We start from the raw sequence: 20,918 nt of genomic DNA, 5'->3' as shown, positions 1-20,918 counted from the left end.
GTTCCTCTGAAGAAAGAAATTCAGGGTGAGTAAATGATGACAATTTTTATTTTTGGGTGAACTTTTCTTTGAAATATTATATCTGAGACCCTGATTTACTCGTGAATTACTCTGGAAGCTCTTGTTCTTTATTATTCTTCCATTAAGTTTTTGCAAGACATCTCCTAGTGCCTGGGATTATTTTAAAGAGTCTAAACTGTCCACCTGAATAAAATGATTATGAAGTAGTCACATTAATCTTTTACCTTCACACTGCAACAACATTCTTGAACTTTGAAGCTTTGAAGTAACATTTCCTCTACACTGGGGGAAAAAAATGCTTTTCCTCACCCGCCTGAATCCGCTTTTAAATAACTGCATTTTCCGTGTTCTTTCTGCGTCGCATCTACTTTGTTCTGACAAGAGGCTGATTGGTTGGTGGCCCGGTTGTCTCTGGCTGTGAAGTGCTTCTCAGACCTGCAGATGAGGAATTTCGCTATAGTCACAGCAAATCTGTCTGATATTAGCGTGGGTGAGAGGTGGCATTTCTCCCACACTTCCTGTCCCTGTGTGCGAGGAGGCTGACATTTCACACGAGTGCAAATGTGCAATCATTACTTAAGAGGATGGCTAATAGGATTGCCCTGTTTGCGACAAGAGTGTGTTTTATTATGTTCATATAATAGCAGATGGAATGTATTTCATTGTCTGTCTGAAAGTTGATACTTTCAGCATTTGAAATGTAAACTCTGTGTGCCAGTGGGAAGCTCGTCCAGGTGTTGTTTCCTCTGCGTTTGTATAGTTGCTGAGTCAGTAGGCAAGTGTAAGTCAGTTTGAAATGCTTTTTATTATTATTTATTTTAGTTTCATTGTTAACATGTGGAGTTACAATTATATGAATTATATTAAAGGAATGCTGTCATGATTTACTGTCATTTTAAGACAAAAACAACATTTTGAAACTGTCATCATCACTTAATTGAAAATTGATTATGCTTTTCCCCCCCACAAATAAGCACCTGGGTATTTCTTGCACTCTCTTATCATTCTTTAATCAAATCAAATCTCAATGTGTTCTCAAATCCTAATCATTCAACAGTGATTTCATATTAAATCTACTCCCTGGAGTTCATCTAATCACATCCTGCTTGTTATTCCAATTTTTTTGGGGATGCTGTATCTTTACGTCGCACTGCAGGGCACTTTTCACAAAATCACCCCTTTCAGCTGTCAAAAATGACCTAAAATCACCAAAACCACCCTAAAATCACTTTCCCACCTACTCACCGTTACTCTTTCTGGCTGACCCTGTCCTTCCATTTGCCCTCATTTCCCCTCTCCCACTGGCCCAAAACTGGGCAGTTGCCTGCCCCATCTAAAAGCAGCTGTTATTGTCCAGCAGAACTCCCAGACCCGACGAACAAGAGCACAAACGGTCACAGGCGTTGAGGACACCATGGTAATGTCCACAAGTTGTACATTTGGTACATTTGTGCTCTCCTGTCTTCTTGGTTCTTCCTCTTTTTTTTTTTTTTTTTTTTTTTTTTTTTTTAAATACATATTTTACCATATTAACTTATTTTAAACATATTTTCCATATTTTTTAAACATATTTTTGTATTTCATTCATTTTAATTTATAATGAGGTGGTAATTACTATTAATTAAGATGAATATAATTACATTTATATTAATTTAATTTATATTTATAAATTAATAATTTGTTTTAATTAATTTCAATTAAAAAAATTTGTTATAGGAGCACTTTATTATAGGCACATCTCATTTCACTGATATTTTTTCTTTTTTGTTTCATACCATTTTTTTATGGAAGCTTGTTTCTGCCACTAAATAAAAAATTTAAAAAAGTAATTGAGACTTTTTATCTCACACTTATGTTTTTCTCACAATTGCAAGTTTACTTTTCACAATTCTGACTTCTTTGCTCGGAATTGTGAGATATAAACTCACAATTGTGAGAAATAAAGTAAGAATTGCAAGTTATAAACCCTCAATTGCGGGATATAAACTCGCAATTCTGACTTTTTGTCTCGCAATTCTGATTTTTCCCCTCACAATTGAGAGTTTATATCTCACAATTCTGACTTCTTTGCTCAGAATTGTGAGATATAAACTCACAATTGTGAGAAATAAAGTAAGAATTGCAAGTTATAAACCCTCAATTGCGGGATATAAACTCGCAATTCTGACTTTTTGTCTCGCAATTCTGATTTTTCCCCTCACAATTGAGAGTTTATATCTCACAATTCTGGCTTCTTTTCTCATATAAACTTGCAATTGCGAGTTATAAAGTCCAATTCTGAGGAAAAAAAGATTTTTACTCAGAATTGCGAATTTATATCTCACAATTCTGACTTTATAACTCGCAATTGCGAGTTTATATATATAACACAATTCTGACATTATAACTCCTATTTACGAGTTTATATTGTGCAATTTTGTGAACAAAGTCGAATTGTGGGATTTAAACGAGAAAAAAGTTAGAAAAGTGAGATAAAAAAAATCGCAATTACCTTTATTTTTATTCATTGGTGGAAACAAGCTTCCATAGTTTATTTTAGCATCTGTATAACTATAAAATTAGAGATTGTAAAGGTTTGGTTTACACCTCGACTTCCATCTTCACCCTACATATAAATTCACCCAGAAACATTTATCGGATAATATTCAAATGTGTTCGTAATGTCACCTAGAGCGGAGTGTTTTGTATGTCGTGTTGCTTAGGTGTTCTTGTGAGTGTGTTTATATCTACATTTGTGTCTGTAAAATGTGTTAGTATTCTGGATTTAAGTGTGCAGTATTCCCACTTTCATCATATTAAATGTCAAATCAGTTAACAAGGGTTTTTATGCAAACATGACCCCGATATCACTGTCAGTCCTGCTCCAATGAATGAATCCAAACGGATTTTAATCTCGGCAAGTTTTTACTGCTGCTTTGGCCTTTGAATATACAATCTCATCTATTCCTTTCACTTTGTTCAGTCTCCATCGGCCTCCTATGCCCTGACCACACCAGGCCTTCCGCCAGGCTGGGAGGAACGCAAGGACCCAAAGGGGCGAACGTACTATGTCAACCATAATAACCGTAGCACCACCTGGACGCGGCCCATTCTGCAGGTATGGTAATCTAGCGTAGCCTAGCTAAAGCTAGCAGAGGTCTATTCTTCATCAGATGTTTTTCCAGCATCATCCACTGTCAAATCTGAGAGACTTTTATACATTCCTTCTTTATGACCCATGTTTCTTCTCTACTGCTTCAATCTCATCGTTTTTTATTGTTCTGCCTTTATCTGTTCACAGCCATGTTATTGTGTACTCATCCCTTCACAATCTCTGGATGTTGTTTGTTCTGCCAAGCGTTGTGTGTTCCCTTGATCTATTTATTGCTACTCTGGTCCCTCTTGATCTATATCTTATCTTCCTCTTCCTTGTCCTAGTAAACTCTATTCTTCATCCTTTGTAAGATGCGCTTCATTCCTTTTTCTCTTTTAAACCTGAACAGATAAAAAGGCTTATTTAAAGAGAACCTATTATTCCATTTTACAAAGTATTGATTTTGTTTTTGGGGTCTACTGGAATAGGTTTTCATGCTTGAACATTCAAAAACACTTATTTTACATTATTGCAGCACCTCTCTTTCCAGTCTGTCAGTAACGGTCTGTTTCTATGAAGCCCCTCCTTTCAAAAAGAGCTGGACCAGAGTGTTGTGATTGGTCAGCCGCTTCAAGCGTGTTTTTGGAAATGCCACGACCCAAAAACTGCAAGTTTCAACACACTACTATCGCAGCTCAACCAGATCTAATCCCTTTTATTTTGCATATGCTTAGGCAGGAATTATTTAAATGAGGGATATTGAGGGATATCATTTTCCTGGAAGGAAAATCAAGACGAGACGTTTCAGGGAGTTCAGAAACAGCGCTTACTGATATAGAGAATAACTCCCTTTGGAACTGACTTTGTGCTTTGTAACTTTGCAGACATTTTTCATGCTCAAACAGCAACATTACACACTAAAGAAAGATGGAAATATAAAAAAGCAAAATAGGTCCTCTATAGCTGCTCTCCAATCTTTTAACTACCTTAAAATATTCCAGCCATTTATAAACCCAACAGACCATGTTTGTCCATGTAATCACATTAAACCTTACAGTTATTGATAATTTAATCAGTTTAATTAGCCTTCATTTCCTAATATAGTATTTTAGACCTTGCTCTCGATTCTGGACCTCTTGTAAACCTTGAATGCATTCCAGCTAGGCTCGTTCTTGGAGGGTGCGCCCATGGACCGGACCTTGTGGTGGCTAGCTAGCTAACCCTTCTCTTTGCCCAACAGCACACTGAAGATGGAGCCAGTACCTCAGCTGCGGCAGTAGGGGGCGCTACAGCAGCCACGCCCCCCGCTTCCACCCCTTCCTCCTCCAGCGGCCATCTAAGCGAACCACAAGTGCGCAGACCCCGTAGCCTCAGTTCCCCCACCGTCACCCTCTCTTCCCCACTAGAGGTGAGAACATCCGCAAATCCCTCTGTTTCGCCCCTCAATTTCTTCTTTCCTTTTACTTTTCCTTTCCTCCAGGTTCCAGTCCATCTAGCATATGTTTGATTCTTCTCAAACTGTCTTGGCTGTTCTTAACCAATATTTTTATACTGGTTTTTGTCAGGTGTTACACAAGCACCATGTAATTATTCCATGTACTACTTATTTTTCATTTATATTATTTATACTGTCTTTTTAACAGTTTGGGATTGGTAAAAATTTTAAATGTTTTTGAAAGAAGTCTTTTGTGCTTAGCAGGGTTGTCAAAAGTACCGACTTCAATACAAAGTCGGTAATGAAATTTTAAAAATGTGATGTTGAGTATATGTGTAAGCACTTGGTGAAGAGAGTCATTGATGTCTATTTACAACATGTTTTTGAAGTGTTGATCATTGTAGCCAATCACAGACATATCTGATGAGCGCGTGAACACAGTGGCCAATCAGAGGTGTTTATGTATGCGTTCAACAGTACCAACTTGGTATTGAAGTCAGTAATATTGTGAAATATTAGTAATCAGTAATAAAACAGTAATATTGTGAAATATTATTTCAATTTTCCTATAATGAATTTAAAATGGAATTCTGGTGATAGGAAAGCTGAATTTTCATCATCATTACTTCAGTCTTCAGTGTCACATGATCCTTCAGAAATCATTCTAATATGCTGATTTGGTGATCAAGAAACATTTGTAATTATCAAATTTGGAAACAGCTGTGATTGCTTAATATTTTTGTGGAAAATATGATACTTTTTTCAGGATTCTTTGAATAGATGAAATAGAAATCTTTTTTTAATATAAAAAGTGTCACTTCTTGTCACTTTTTATTAATTTCATGCATCCTTGCTGAATACAAAATATTAATTTCTTTCAAAAACAATCATTTGTCATTGAATATTTCTAATTTTATTTTGTTTTGACTTTTGTACATGCCCCATTTTACTTTGCTTTTCCTGGCAAATTAGCAACAAACAGTGCAGGTCATTGTCATTTCCCTTATGCACACAATAACTTTATTGTGTAATATAATTTAAATTGTATTACATATGTTGACACACAGAGTTCTGAAGAAAAAGATTCCTTCTAGATAAACTTCTGAGGTAAAAGTTCGAGTCTCAACAGAGGTTTTCTGTGTGTATCTTTGATTTGAAACGCCACTTGCATAAGTCAGATTCAGATTATCATTTGTGCAGTTGATTGCTAATGTTTTCGTTACATTTGGTGCTAGACAAGTGTTCATTTTGGATTCTGGTTTCACAGCTGTTTTTTTCCATTGCGACTGTGCAGTGTAATGTAATCACGATGTCCACAGCCACACACAGTTGGTCGAGATAGGAAATCGGAATTACCTTCTTTGCACACTGCCACTGGCTTCTTTTAGGTATGACCAGCTGAGGCAAATGATTAGTCGTAGCTTTTGTATTATGCATGGATCAGTTTTAATATGAAAGTCTGATTCAGTCGAGAGACAATTTCCTGACCCATCTGCTCCAGACCTTTCAATTCAGGGTAATTTAATTCACTTCGATTCATAGTAAAAGAAAAAAAAGAATATTTCTGCTTAGTGCCATTATCAGTCATCATCTTGTTCTCTTACTGCCAGCAAACCCTTTTTTGTTATTTGTTTGTTTTATGAAATGTTTCTGAGACTAAATGCTAAGGAAACCTTAATGCTAAGTCCAAACAGCCATACTTTCTTGAAAATTAGGTAATTTTATTTCAGTTAAAGGTTCAATTTTTGCAATGTTGGACAATAACAAAATGTTTTATCTTTGTTATACATTTTTCAAGTATCTGTACTTAATCTATCAGAGTATTTTTATTTTGGGAAACGTTTACTTATACACTACATTCCAAAGCATGATATCATATTTTTTTTAACTGAGATAGCGATGTCCAATTCATGAACGAGCTGATTCTTTCCACTGAACCTGATAAATTGGTTTACAAATCATACTGAGCGATTCCTTTTGTGAATTGAATTGATCGGATTAGTTTTTCCTCATTTTTAAAATACTATATGGTATATTATTTCACTTGTTTGCACACTTGAATGATCAGCTTAAATTGTATATTGAAGTTTAATTTTTTGATAGTGTATTATAATGTTTGGTAATAAAATAAAAAGTTTGCTTGTTTGCAGATCAATATTCAATGTCTGCTCTAATCTTTCTCATTTGTGCTGACTAATGATTAATTTGACTAGAGCTAGCTAGAATAAAAATCATTTCATCGATCAGTACTTTTGTACTTTTACTCAAATGAGTACTTATATTTTACAGGAGTAATATTTTATTAGGGTATCTGTACTTTTACTCTTGGATGTTTTCCCATTGATTTTGTCTTTAATTTAGTTTTCCCACAAATAGGGCCACATGCTATTTACACACACATACTGTCTATTTACTCATGAAGCTTATTTTTGTATTTATTGTAGTATTTACTGTCAGAATGGCAATTTAGCATTTTTATTTAATTTGTTGATTCATTAATGCCCCCCAGAAAGGGACTTTTGACTATACTAAAAATCTTTGAAGATTTTGAATAAAGAGTAAAACGTCTTGGGATGTATTTTTAATCTTCCTACAGGCTTTCAGAAGTTTAGTCCTTATTCGTGCTGAATCACAAAGTTGAATTGAGCAGCTGTTGTTTGTATTAAGTTTTAATATACTCATCACCATTTACGTGTGCTTAGAGGGAACAGGGCTGTTTTCTACCCCCGCTTTGTAAATTCGTATCGGTTGACGCTACCTAAAGCTGCTGGTAGGGGCAGCTGTCCGTTTGCTTATCGTGAAATTGTGCCAAAGTGTCACCATTGCCAAAAAGAAGTTTAACCTCTCAAACAGCCATGACTTCATAGTTTCCTTCTGTTCTGTTGCTCTAAATCCATGTCTGACCTTAAACCTGCTTCTTATTTTGTTTTTATAGTCCATTGCTCTGAAATATGTCTGCGTATAGTATACCTTAACATGCTTCTGATTAATTCTGAATAATGCTATGGCAATATGTTATGTTGTGTTAAATTAGCAAGTATAGCCATAAAACATTATTCATGTTAGTCTGTAAAGCTTTGAACAGATAAGGCAGGCAAGTAATTCTAGTACTCTTGTGCTATACTAGGCTATTCTTATAATATAATATAATATAATATAATATAATATAATATAATATAATATAATATAATATAATATAATATAATATAATATAATATAATATAATATATAATAATTTTAACATATGAAAAAAAAAGATAAAAATTATTAAATAATTATTAAAAATTTTATAAAAATATTTTAAATTTCAATTTGAGCTTTATCAATAGTATATGTGGCCTTTACCACTGGAAATAATTTTGATCACTATAATAATAAATAAATAACATTATAATACTATATTTTATTTATTTATTTATATTATATTTATTATATTTTACTGATATTATATTTATTTATTTATTTCTACAATCTAAATTTAAAATAATTTTCGGTGCTAATCAGCAACAGGCCTCATATACTGTTGATTGATAGAGCTCGATTTGTAATTTAATACGGAATATTACTTTGAAAATGGCAAACAATCTTATCTGTCAATATGGACCTCAACCAGGGCTAATGGCCTCCGCTGTGAAGAATGACTTTGCTAATGGAATAAACAATAGCTCTTGTAGCTAATCTGCAAATGTTGGGGATGGGGAATAAGGGTCTCATATTCACTCTCATAGCAATTATTGCTAATTACAGCCACACACTTCCGTGCAAAAAACATGGTAGCTGACAAAAAAGGGCATGTCTGGTGTGGAAAATCCCAGTGCTTCTTTCTGACACATTTTGTTTGATGCAATTTTATGTAATATACAATAATATATTTTATTTATGATAATATTATAATATTTTATTTATGATAATGTTATTTATAATGCTGTAGACTTTTTTGTTTTTGTAATAGATGTCTGTGAAGAAGAATAAGCTTTGAAAGTAATGTAAAAATACCCCTTTTTAAGTTGCATGTCTTTGAATTAACTACCAAGCCTATCAAAATACATTGTAGTTCATGTTCTAGGATTATAAATGCTCTGGGAACACAGTTATGTTGCTTCTCATCTTATTTCCATTGTTAGTTTAGCTTTTAGAAGGAAAGAATACCCAGAATTCATTTAGATAAGCAATTATGACAAATCATAAGACAGGTGGTAAATTTTCCACAGATCTGTGGTAAACATTTCACAAAGGTTTGAAAGTTTACAGAAAGAAATATGGTTTTGTATTTATAAATGATCAGGGTCACACAGGGCCATGTGAATTTTAATTAAAATGTTGAAAGGGGAACATTTGTTTTGAGAAAAAAGCGAGAGGGAGAGAAAGACAGAGGTGAAATGGAGGTGAAATCCTCTGAGTTGTGCACTAATTAAAATTTTAGCAGGATTAAATAACAGTGTGCGTCTCTTACATTTTTTGACATCTATTCGTGAAAGTCTTTCTTGCACAAAAAAAAATTCTAATTAATGATACACAAAAGATGAAAGAACTAAATAATGGAGTCTGATAAACATTGACTCTGTTTCCTGTTGCAGGGAGCCAATAACGCCCCGATACGGCGAGCCGTAAAGGACACGTTTTCCAACCCTCAGTCCCCGCAGCCTTCTCCCTACAGCTCACCTAAATCCCAGCATAAAGCAAACCAGAGCTTCCTGCCCCCTGGATGGGAAATGAGAATAGCGCCCAATGGACGGCCGTTCTTCATTGACCACAACAGCAGAACCACTACATGGGTAAGAAAAACACTCACAAATCTGTACCAAACCTAGGCAAGTTAGTGGCTGTGTCTGAAATTACATACACTCAAGTAGGTGCTGATTTTGAATAAGTATTTACTTTGTGAGCACTAAAAAAGTATGTTCTATGAAGTACAGTATGATTGTAATCCTGACATACTACATTCGCCATGTTGTCACTGTCATGTGACCTAAAAACGTCAGTTGCATCACTTCACTGCCAATCACAAATCCTCTCCCGTGGCCTCATGGGTCAGTAAAGTGTCCATCATATGCACACTTCAGAATCTTACAGAAAGTAGTAGGTCATCCGGGTACTTTTTGCCTATTCTTTTATGAGTACTGTGAATTCAGACATAATTTTTTTTGTCACTTCTTTTTCCCGCCTACTATATAGTAGGAAAATATGTGATTTCTTCACAGCAAGAGAAATCCCAGAATGTGTTGTGATTAGCTCTGAGGAAACAAATGCAAGATAGCCATGAGAGAAGAGAGATTAAATGTTGTCTATAAATATTTCTAGAAATCACTAAAAATAGTGAATTAAAATGTACCGTTATGCACAATATTTGTGTGCTATTTATGTTTATTCCTAGTATCATGCTGTTATTTTAGTAGCATGGTAATTGCAAACTCTGTTGCAGTCATTAGTGCACTATATTTTGTTGAATTGCTGGAGCATGACAGCTCTTTAGGTTTTGGAACAGAGCTACAGTTTCATTTGCTGACGCAACTATGGTTTATGCACAGCTGTGATCTTTTATGTATCTATTTATATTGCATCATTAAGTATTTGTTTACTACGATACAAATACCATCAGCAGTTTGACCTGTAGCTTGACTGGTTGACTCCTCATGACGGTCAGAATATCCACCTGCATTGTCTGCTTGCAGCTGCAGTGTTTTCTGAGAACTGTGTAGCATTTTAAGCTTAACAGTTTAATAAATTATTAGGGCCCGAGCACCGATGGTGTGAGGACCCTATTGGAATTGCTCAGCCAAAATTTTCTTCTTCTCCAAAATGAATCAGATTTTTGAGGGCCTAAATGTTCTCAAAATCTCATGAAACTTTGCACACGCGTCAGAAGTTGTGAAAATTTACATTTGATATGGGTTTCAGAATTAGGTGTGGCAAAATGGCTCGATAGCGCCACCTACAAAATTTCAATTAAGCGCCCTTCGTGCTACGTTTCACGTACAGTTATGAAATTCGGTAGACAGATGTAACAGCCCAATACCTACAAAAAAGCCCCTGGGTGCAAAGTTTGTAAACCCAACAGGAAGTGAGATATTTTTAATTTTCTCTACAAAATTTTGGCAGTTTTTGCCATTTCCACATGTTGTACTTTAACGAACTCCTCCTAGAGCTTTAATCAGATCAACATCATATTTGGTCAGTCTAATCTAAAGGCCTTTGAGATGTTAAATTGCGAAGATCTAGAGTTTTCGCTGAAGGGCGTGTTTGTGGCGGCCTGGCAAAGTTCGATGTTTCGCCATGAAACAGGAAGTTGTTGTAACTCGGGCATACAATGTCTGATCTGCCCCAAACTTCACATGTTTTATTAGAGTCCTGACCTGAAGACATCTTCATAACAATATTCAGTTACAGTCATAGCGCCACCTGGGGGCAACAGGAAATTACATGTTTTACACTGTGATTAACTCCTCCTAGAGATTTAATCAGATCAATGTAATTTTTTGTCAGTCTAATCTAAAGGCCTTTGTGACGTTAATTTGCGAAGATCTAGAGTTTTCGCTGAAGGGCGTGTCCGTGGCGGCATGACAAAGTCTGTTGTTCCGCCATGAAAAAGGAAGCCGTTTTAACTCAGGCCTACAATGTCTGATCTGCCCCAAACTTCACATGTGTGATAAGAGTCCTGGCCTGAACATATCTATATGCCAATATTCAGTTAGTCATAGCACCACCTGCTGGCAACAGGAAATGGCATGCTTTACACTGTAATTCCTTCCCAGAACCACATTTCAATATGCCACAAAGTACCAAACATACTAGAAACACGTTAAATCATGCAACACTTGGCTAAGTGCTAATGTATGCGATTAATGCCATGAAACAGGAAGTTGTTGTAACTCAGGCATATGATGTCCGATCTGCTCCAAACTTCATGTGTTTGATAACCATCCTGGTCTGAACACATCTATATCGCAATATTTGGTTATGGTCAAAGTGCCACCTGTTGGCAGCAGGAAGTGTGGCAGTTCAAAATGACTTAATGGCATAATTCTCCTGTATTCATTCGCTTACATGCATGTCGACCACTGTTCACTGTTTTCCTAAGGCCAACGGATGGCGGTGAGCCCGGGTGCGAGGGCCCTTTCATCGCTGCTTGCAGCTTTATTTTATATTGTTGTTGCTGCTGCTGCTGCTGCTGTTGTTATTTTTCATGCATAATGAATCATGAATATTATTTTATTCATGATTCTTATTATAATCTCATATATCATTACTATACTTAAATGTTACTTAAAAATTCATGATTTTTATTACCATGCATTATATCATATTATTATACTTTTATTAATGTGTATAATTTGCAAAACATTATTAGTCTTCAATTAGGGTTATTATCGTAAAAAAAATCCATAAAAAGCATGTTCATTACTTAAAATAAACATTAACTGAAATAAAATATATTCTTTTAATATATACTTTTTTTTAAACTTCAGTTAGCGTGTAATGTTGCTGTTTGAGCATAAACATCATCTGCAAATTTACGACACTCAAAGCTCAATGCAAAGGGAGATATTTTCTTTTACAGAAATCGCTTTTTAAGGACTACAATAAATGGCTGGTAAGGGACTACAATGAGCTTCTTTCTGGGTTTGTGACATCACAAACCTCAAAATTTACATAAACCCTGACCCCGGGAACACGCAACAAAGGCCATGTTAAAGCTCGTCCCTCTTCTCAAAAGGGGGCCGGGAGCAGCAGCTCATTTGCATTTAAAGGAACACACACAAAAATGGCGTGTTTTTGCTCACACCCAAAAATGGGTAAATTTGACAATCTATAATAAATGATCTGTGGGGTATTCTGAGCTGAAACTTCACAGACACATTCCAGAAACACCAGAGACTTATATTACATCTTGTAAAAGGGTCATAATTAGTCCCCTTTAATAAAAACTATATAGACATTAAAAAAATAAAAATGATAGAAATACAACAAAACAACTAAAACTTTAAATAAATTTGAAATAAAAACAGTTGTAAAAATAAAATCTAATTCAAAATTTTAAAAACTGTAATAGTATGTCAATAGTCAGTCCTTAATACAAAACAGCTAATTTATTATTGTTGTTATTATATTTAATATTTTTTCTATTATATTTAGTGGTTGCTGTTTTATCGATGCATTTATATTTAAAATGGAGATCTGTTTTTTTTTTTTTTTTTTTTTTTTTTTTTTCATTTACCTGCGTTAAGATGTAAGAAAGATATTTGGGAAACACAGACTTTCTCACACACACACACACACACACACACACACACACATAGACACAGGCTTGCTCACAATTGCACACTTCAGTGCCCCATACAGAATCTGGAGGGAGGCCCTGGGTGATGCATACGTGATCCATTTAGAATCGGTGTGCCACCTGGTGTCTGGCAGAGGAACTGCAGCCTTTCTTCAGCGCCCTAATTTCCCCCAGCACAGACTCGCCTTTGTCCATTTCTGTGTCAAATGTATTGCATCCTCTAAGGAGGTTCTTGGTAATTAGACAGTTTTAAAATGAAAACAAATGAATTTTCTATTCCAGGGATTTTTTTTTTTCATGATTGTTTAAAATAGTACATGGTGATTTACAAAGTATGTCATTATTAAATCTGCTAGTGGTTTTTAAATGTCCACAGAGAAGACTAAAATTTTCACTATGTGTAATTACTGCATAATCCTCCCATGGAGACGTGAAAAAAAAAAAACACAATCATTCCAGTATTACTTTCTTATTGTCTGAAGAACTGCATTTTGGCAGCAGACAGTGAATGCAATTTGCTGTTAAATGAGGATAAAACCTTCTGGGAAAATCAGAGCATGTGTCAACCTCTCTCTCTTTTCTTTCTCTTTTCAGGAAGATCCACGCTTAAAGTATCCTGTTCACATGAGGACAAAAGCATCTCTAGACCCTGGCGACCTCGGCCCACTTCCTGTGAGTATAAAAAGAGTGCTGTTGAGCATTATTACCCACAATCCCAAGCTCTTTCAACAGCCTCGCCTGACATGTGTCCTTGTTTGTGGCTCGGCAATGCACGATCATGAAAACAACAGCCATATCACGCAAGAATCGCGAAACTAATTCAATCTGCAAAGCAAAAAATAGGATTAAGTCTGACAAAACAGCTGCAACGAATGACACAACAACAGGAATTTGGCTGTAGTGTTTCATGGATTTCTTTGTTGATAAACTACATTCTCAAGCCTGGTTATTTAACACACTGACACACAGAACAATGCTACAAAAATCTAACAGTGAATTAGCTCATGAGGTCATTTCTTTTTTTTGTTTACCTATAATGCAACTTGTCCAAGAACAGCCCTAAAATCTGGCCTCGATAAGTGCCAAAATTGCCTTTGGCAAGTCAATGCAATGCTCGCCAGTTGGCTGGTAACTTTATAAGGAACTGCAACATAATACAACTCAAAATAACAGTGATATGCAAGATTCAAAGCATTTGCTAAAGAAAGCAGCTGTTGTGACTTGTGTAGCGAAGTTATACTTTTATTTCTTCAGAACTCCATGTGGCAACATAGGTGAAATGTTCCCCACATTAAGCCAATAAAAATAGAAATATGAGAAGCAAAATTACGTTTCGTGTCTGCACATTTTTACGACAAGTCTGATTTTCAGAGTCTGGCTTATCATAAAAACCTTTTGCAAATATGCAAAAAAAAATCGAAAACTTCAAAATAATCTCATAAATAATAAATAATCCTGTTGATGATGTAAAGCCAAAAAAATATATTTGTTATTTAAAGTAATGTTTATATCTATTGAAAAAAAAACTTCTGAAGCAGAAAATGATCAACAGTGAGGACTTATATTTATTTATGTATGTTTGAGAACAGTTAGTTTTTTGACGCATCTTTCATTAAGCAAGAGTTGATGCATCTTGCATAAGATTTTGAAGAAACCTTGGAAAGATTTTTTTTTTTTTTTTTTTTTTTTTTTTTTCCACCTCGGAAACAGACTTAGATGCTGGTGTTTGGTAATCGCACCTTCTCTTCTCAGGTTTTCAGTGGGAATATGTGCCAGGAATTAATGGGCTAACAGGGACTTATCTAATAAACATATATTTTTGTGCTTTTTTTTTATGTAATATTGAAATTTCCATACACATTCATGTAAAGTAAAAGTACATGTTGGTTTCAAAACATTGCATATTAAATATCTAAGAATATACTTTTCCCTCTTTATCCATCAGGTAGTTATTTTAGTATTATTTCCATGCTATTTATTAATATTTTAAATTGGCTTTTATTTTTAGATTTTCAGTTTAGTTTCAGTTTTAGTAAATTTATGTACTTAATATTTTTTCATTTATTTTTATTTGTTTTAGTAATTTTAGTTCTTCAACTTAAACTTATTTAACAATAACATTAGCACATTTTTATGTGGTTTTTCTTCTTTTTTAAATGCTATCTAAATGATTCCCTCTGCATTTACTGTAGTGCTGCTGTCTCACAAGTTGGTGGTGTGTGTGTGTGTGTGTGTGTGATTTCTCTCTGGTCTTTCGGTGGCGTGGGGGAACGTGGTGCGCTCTGCGCTCGATGCTGTTTGTGGCAGAATCTTCCAGAGGAGGTCGGTCCTCTCTCTGCCTGCGTGTTTACCTGCCTGCCCACCGCCCTCTGACCTCCGACCTTTCCACCCCTTCTTATCATTGATGGCATGGATGACTGTCTGTTTTTCCCTTCTGTTTTACTCCCACTTTCACTCTTTCTGTCAGTCGTCTTTGTCAGTATTTGCTTTTCTCGTTCTGATTTTTTTGGTCTGTTTTTATCAGTCCTTACACTCTCTCTATAGAGCTTAATATTGACTGCCTACTTTTTAGTGGCCTTGGTTCCAGAAGTATTTTTCCCCATTCATTTTCATCATCGGGATCTCACTAAATCCCATTAATCATTGTGAATAATGTAAGTAAGTAATCTGGGTTTTTGTGTACTTTTAATGCATTTATTGTCATTGTCTTTTATGGCCTAGTGCTACAACATCAGATATCTAACCTTACCTAGATTCTGCTAGCCTGCCTGATTAGTATTTCTTTGGTAACTTTTCGTATCAAATTAAAATATTTAAATCAGTGATCCTGAACACAGCACCTTTTTTAATTGAATGATTTTTTTTTATTTTATTTACCTGTGTAGGTCAAACAGTAGGCAAAATTATTAAAATAATATTGTCTGAATTCGAAAATTTACTGGTTTGTAAGTGCATAAATGGCAGGAAAAGTCTGATTTATCTTACATATGGATTAAAAAACTGGGCCAAATATTAAATAAGTGGTAAATGAATTGGCAACTAAATAAAGGTTCTTGGTTTGCGACCCACCAGATAAGAACCATTGCACTGATGGTATATTCTAATGTAAAAACTACACTCTACAATCCCAGAACTCTTAGTAGGTGTTTTGAAAGATGTTGTTACTAAACTTACTAACCCTAACCTTGAGATTTTCAATGGGATTTTTACTTCAAGAACCTTTCTATTAAGCTCTGTTTGCCCGTTTTTTGTCTCTCTTCATCTGTCTCTGTGTCATTCCTCCTGTGTACCGTTTGTCTCCATTTTTCTTTCTTTATATTTCTCTCTGCATGTATCTCTTTCTGGTTGTGTTGACCATCCATCCATCCATCCATCCATCCATCCATCCATCCATCCACCAACTATTGCATGCGTCCATCCCTTCTTGGCGTGCATCCATCCATCCCTCCATCACGTGCATTCATCCATCCCTCCATCGCGTGCATCCATCCCTCCATCGCGTGCATCCATCCATCCATCCATCCATTGCGTGCATCCATCCATCCATTGCGTGCATCCATACATCCATTGCGTGCATCCATCCATCCATTGCGTGCATCCATCCATCCATTGCGTGCATCCATCCATCCGTCGCGTGCACCCATCCATCCATCGCGTGCATCCATCCATCCATCGCGTGCATCCATCCATCCATCGCGTGCACCCATCCATCCATCGCGTGCACCCATCCATCCATCGCGTGCATCCATCCATCCATCGCGTGCACCCATCCATCCATCGCGTGCATCCATCCATCCATCCATCCATCCATCCACCCATTGCGTGCATCCATCCATCCATCCATAGTGTGCATCATCCATCCCTCTGTCGTGTGCATCCATCCATCCATCATGTGCATCATCCATCCCTCTGTCGTGTGCATCCATCCATCCATCCATCATGTGCATCATCCATCCCTGTCGTGTGCATCCATCCATCCATCATGTGCATCATCCATCCCTGTCGTGTGCATCCATCCATCGCATACATCCACCCACCATCCACCATCATGTGCATCCATCCATCCATCCATCCATCGTGTGCATCATACATCCATCCATACATCCATCCATCCCTCTAACGTGTGCATCCATCCATCCATCCATCCATCCATCATGTGCATCATCCATCCCTCTATCGTGTGTCCATCCATCCATCCATCATCCATCCATCCATCCATCCATCCATCCATCCATTGTGTGCATCATCCATCGTGTGCATCATCCATCACGTGCATCCACCCACCATCCATCCATCCATCCATCCATCCATCCATCCATCCCTCTATCGTGTGCATCCATCCATCCATCCATCCATCATCCATCTATCGTGTGCATCCATCCATCCATCCATCCATCGTGTCCATCCATCCCTCTATCATGTGCATCCACCCATCCACCCACCATCCATCCATCCATTGTGTGCATTCATCCATTGCGTGCATCCATCCATCCATCCATCCATCCATCCATCCATCCATCATGTGCATTAATCCATCTATTCATTCATCCATCCATCCATCCATTGTGTGCATTCATCCATTGCGTGAATCCATCCATCCATCCATCCATCCATCCATCCATCCATCATGTGCATTAATCCATCTATTCATTCATCCATCCATCCAACCATTGCATGTATCCATCTAACCATCGCTTGCATCCACCCATCTATCGCATCCATTCATCCATTTCGTGCATTAATCCATCTATTTATCCATCCATCCAACCATCGCGTGCATCTACTCATCCATCACATGCATCCATCCATCCACCCACACACCCACCTGCGTTCATCCTGTGCTTCATTCGATACCAGTTTTGGTTGATGCCCCTTAAGCACGAGAGCCATGGTGTTGCACCTGTCTTCAGTGCTGGCTCACAGTCTCTCAGTCGTGAACAAAGGTCTTGTCTCCTCTCCGGATCCCGTGTGTGGGTCGTCAAACAGCTTCCCTTTATGTTGTGGGTTATGAATTGTTGGATGTGTCTCCCTGGCTGTGATTTTTGTCAGGCCTGGCAGTTGCCCGTGATGTTGGTTTCGGCGTTGGTTTGCAGGGGTCTCCGCTCTCAAAAGAGGGGCAGTATGTGAATGCGAGTGTGTGTTTGTCAGAGCGAGAGTGAATAAACAAGCTCTCTTCTGCATGCCAGTGGAACCCTGTCATGGAAGCTCTCCCACACTGAACAGAGGAATCTTCATATCTTCCTGTTCTTTCCTCCCGTCACATTATCTGTTACAGTTGTTGTGTTGGTGTATGAGTGGTTTATTAGGACTTGTGGTTTCTCCTGGTTTTAACATTTGACATCTCAACTTTCTCTCTCTCTCTCTCTCTCTCTCTCTCTCTCTCTGAATCTCCACAGCCTGGGTGGGAGGAACGAGTGCACGCAGATGGAAGAACCTTTTACATTGACCACAGTAAGGACACTTATTTGTTGACAATAACTAGACATTTGGAGTAGGGGATTTTAAATTACCAGTATATATGTGTGTGTGTGTGTGTGTGTGTGTATATATATGTATATGTGTATATATGTATATGTGTGTATATATATATATATATATATATATATATATATATATATATATATATATATATATATATATATATATATATATATATATATATATATATATATATATATATATATATATGTATATATATATATATATATATATATATATAGTGCTGCCTATTTGCCGTCCACTGTTGAGAATAATCCCACCTTGCAGGTTCGAGTCACAGATATGGTCTCAAGTTTCTGTTTATTTTGTTTCTTTATTCTGTGCTATGTGATCAATAACAATTTAGTTGTTTAAGGTAACACGAGTTGTGAGATCATTTTACGCATGCATCATTAAACTCGGATATGCCTTCGTTGTCCGTCCCTGTCGCACTCCACAACACAGGTGTGTTCAACCCCTGCTGAATCTGCTGCTGCGGTCGATACACACCTGTTCTGTTTGTCAGCTACACACATTCACAAACAACCTCTAGCCAGTATTGGGTGTGGTGCCTTCTGTTGAACCACCTCGTTGAAAGTTTGTTCAATTAGAATTTGACCTTAAATTAAGCATACTTTTTTCTGTAAATATAATCTGTATCAAATAGCATAGAAAAAGGTGAACAAAAAAAAGACAAATTATAAATGCTTAAAGGGTTAGTTCACCCAAAAATGAAAATTCTGTCATTTATTACTCACCCTCATGTCGTTCCACACCCGTAAGACCTTCATTCATCTTCAGAACACAAATTAAGATATTTTTGATGAAATCTGATGGCTCAGTGAGGCCTCCATTGCCAGCAAAATAATTATCACTTTCAGATGCCCATGAAACTACTAAAGATGAAACATGAAACAGTTCATGTGACTGGTTCAACCTTAATGTTATGAAGTGACGAGAATACTTTTTGTGCCCCCAAAAAACAAAGTAACGACTTTATTTATTATTTGGCAATTTGATACAAGTTCCAAACCACTGATTCGATTCATAAAGCTTCATGAAGCAGTGTTTTGAAATCGCCCATCACTAGATATTGTTGAATAAAGTCGCTATTTAGTTTTTTTGGCGCACAAAAAGTATTCTTGTCGCTTTATAACATTAAGGTTGAACCACTGTAGTCACATGAACTGTTTTAAATATGTTTTTAGTAGCTTTCTGGGCATTGAAAGTGTTAATTATCTTGCTGTCAATGGAGGCCTCACTGAGCCATCGGATTTTATCAAAAATATCTTAATCTGTGTTCTGAAGATTAACGAAGGTCTTACGGGTGTGGAACGACATGAGGGTGAGTAATTAATGACAGAATTTTGATTTTTGGGTGAAACTGTTTGAAAAATAGATATAAAAAAGTTTTTTAAATGTTTTTGAAATGCTGCATTTATTTAATCAAAAATATAGTAGAAATAGTAATAAAGTGGGCTTATAAATTTATCTTCTCCCCTTCAGACACCAAAAAAACACAGTGGGAAGACCCTCGCCTCCAGAGTCCTGCCATAACTGGACCCGTGAGTGTGCTTTTATTCTCTGTCACAACCTTTCTCTTTATATATATATATATTTTGTGAGAATCATAAAAATATACTTATCAAACATACTTTTGAAAGCATAATTTCTGATCTGTTACAAACTCATGTTTGATTTCTTGCTCGTCCTGTGATATACGTTGTTACCCTGATGTTAAATGTATTTGTTTGTTTATTGGCTTGTCTTCTTTTAGGCGGTGCCATATTCTAGAGAATTCAAGCAGAAGTATGACTACTTCAGAAAGAAGCTAAAGAAACCGGTAAGAAATGAAGCGTTTTCAGAGACGTTACTGTGAGCTCTGTCCTGTCACATACTGTATTCCTAGACACACTAATTTATTCTGTGTGAAATCCTTGTCGAGGAGTGAAGGTTTTTTTTCTGTCGGGTGTTAAATTGTTCTTCACACGACAGAAACACAGCCGTTTACAGTACTGTGATTGTTTCAGGCATTAATGTTAAGTTGAGATGTTAAAGTGACATAAAAAGCTTCAGTTTATTATTTTGTGGTTTTTAATCATTCCAGGATGTAATTTTATGATATGTTCTGTCTTGACTTGTTTCTCCTGCAGGCAGATATTCCGAATCGCTTTGAGATGAAGCTGCACAGGAATAACATCTTCGAGGAGTCATACAGACGGATCATGTCCTTGAAGAGACCCGACAGCCTGAAGGCCCGCCTGTGGATCGAGTTTGAATCGGAGAAAGGCCTGGACTATGGGGGCGTGGCCAGAGAATGGTTCTTCCTGCTGTCCAAGGAGATGTTTAACCCTTATTATGGGCTGTTTGAGTACTCAGCCACGTAAGTGTTCCGTGTGTTGTTGCGTAAATCCAGAACTCTCACCTCGTATCCATATCCTGTTTTACTTGTAACCCTGAGGCTTTATTCTAACTGACTTCCCTCTTCTTTTGCAGTTCTTAGCTCACTTTCGTAATGATTTTTTTTTTTTATTATTGTTGTGTGACATGATTTAGATGTGAGCAGTCCTCAGGTCTTTTCTTGAGATCTTTAGTGATATTCTATTTCTCCCTCAGTAACAAAATTCTCTTTG

At 36.6% G+C, this 20,918-nt stretch overlaps 1 protein-coding gene across 18 annotated transcripts in view; it reads left to right on the top strand.

The window, feature by feature from the left end:
- Nucleotides 1–20,918, top strand: part of nedd4l (NEDD4 like E3 ubiquitin protein ligase) — an 89,237-nt gene that overhangs the window by 58,720 nt on the left and 9,599 nt on the right. For 5 of the 18 annotated variants that reach the window (XM_048166274.1, XM_048166273.1, XM_048166260.1 and 2 more), the window contains 10 exons: nt 1,379–1,438; nt 2,984–3,118; nt 4,335–4,502; nt 9,107–9,304; nt 13,402–13,479; nt 15,115–15,129; nt 18,204–18,258; nt 19,792–19,850; nt 20,063–20,128; nt 20,439–20,668. In XM_048166274.1, the coding sequence (XP_048022231.1) occupies nt 1,379–1,438; nt 2,984–3,118; nt 4,335–4,502; nt 9,107–9,304; nt 13,402–13,479; nt 15,115–15,129; nt 18,204–18,258; nt 19,792–19,850; nt 20,063–20,128; nt 20,439–20,668 (1,064 nt within the window). The remainder of the gene's footprint in view (nt 1–1,378; nt 1,439–2,983; nt 3,119–4,334; nt 4,503–9,106; nt 9,305–13,401; nt 13,480–15,114; nt 15,130–18,203; nt 18,259–19,791; nt 19,851–20,062; nt 20,129–20,438; nt 20,669–20,918) is intronic. The other 13 variants (XM_048166272.1, XM_048166261.1, XM_048166259.1 and 10 more) reach the window with 6 other exon arrangements.

The sequence above is a fragment of the Megalobrama amblycephala genome, linkage group LG18 (assembly GCF_018812025.1).
Source record: "Megalobrama amblycephala isolate DHTTF-2021 linkage group LG18, ASM1881202v1, whole genome shotgun sequence".
NCBI lineage: Eukaryota > Metazoa > Chordata > Actinopteri > Cypriniformes > Xenocyprididae > Megalobrama > Megalobrama amblycephala.
Note: the sequence above shows the minus strand (reverse complement) of the source record. Positions and strands in the feature narration are given on the sequence as shown.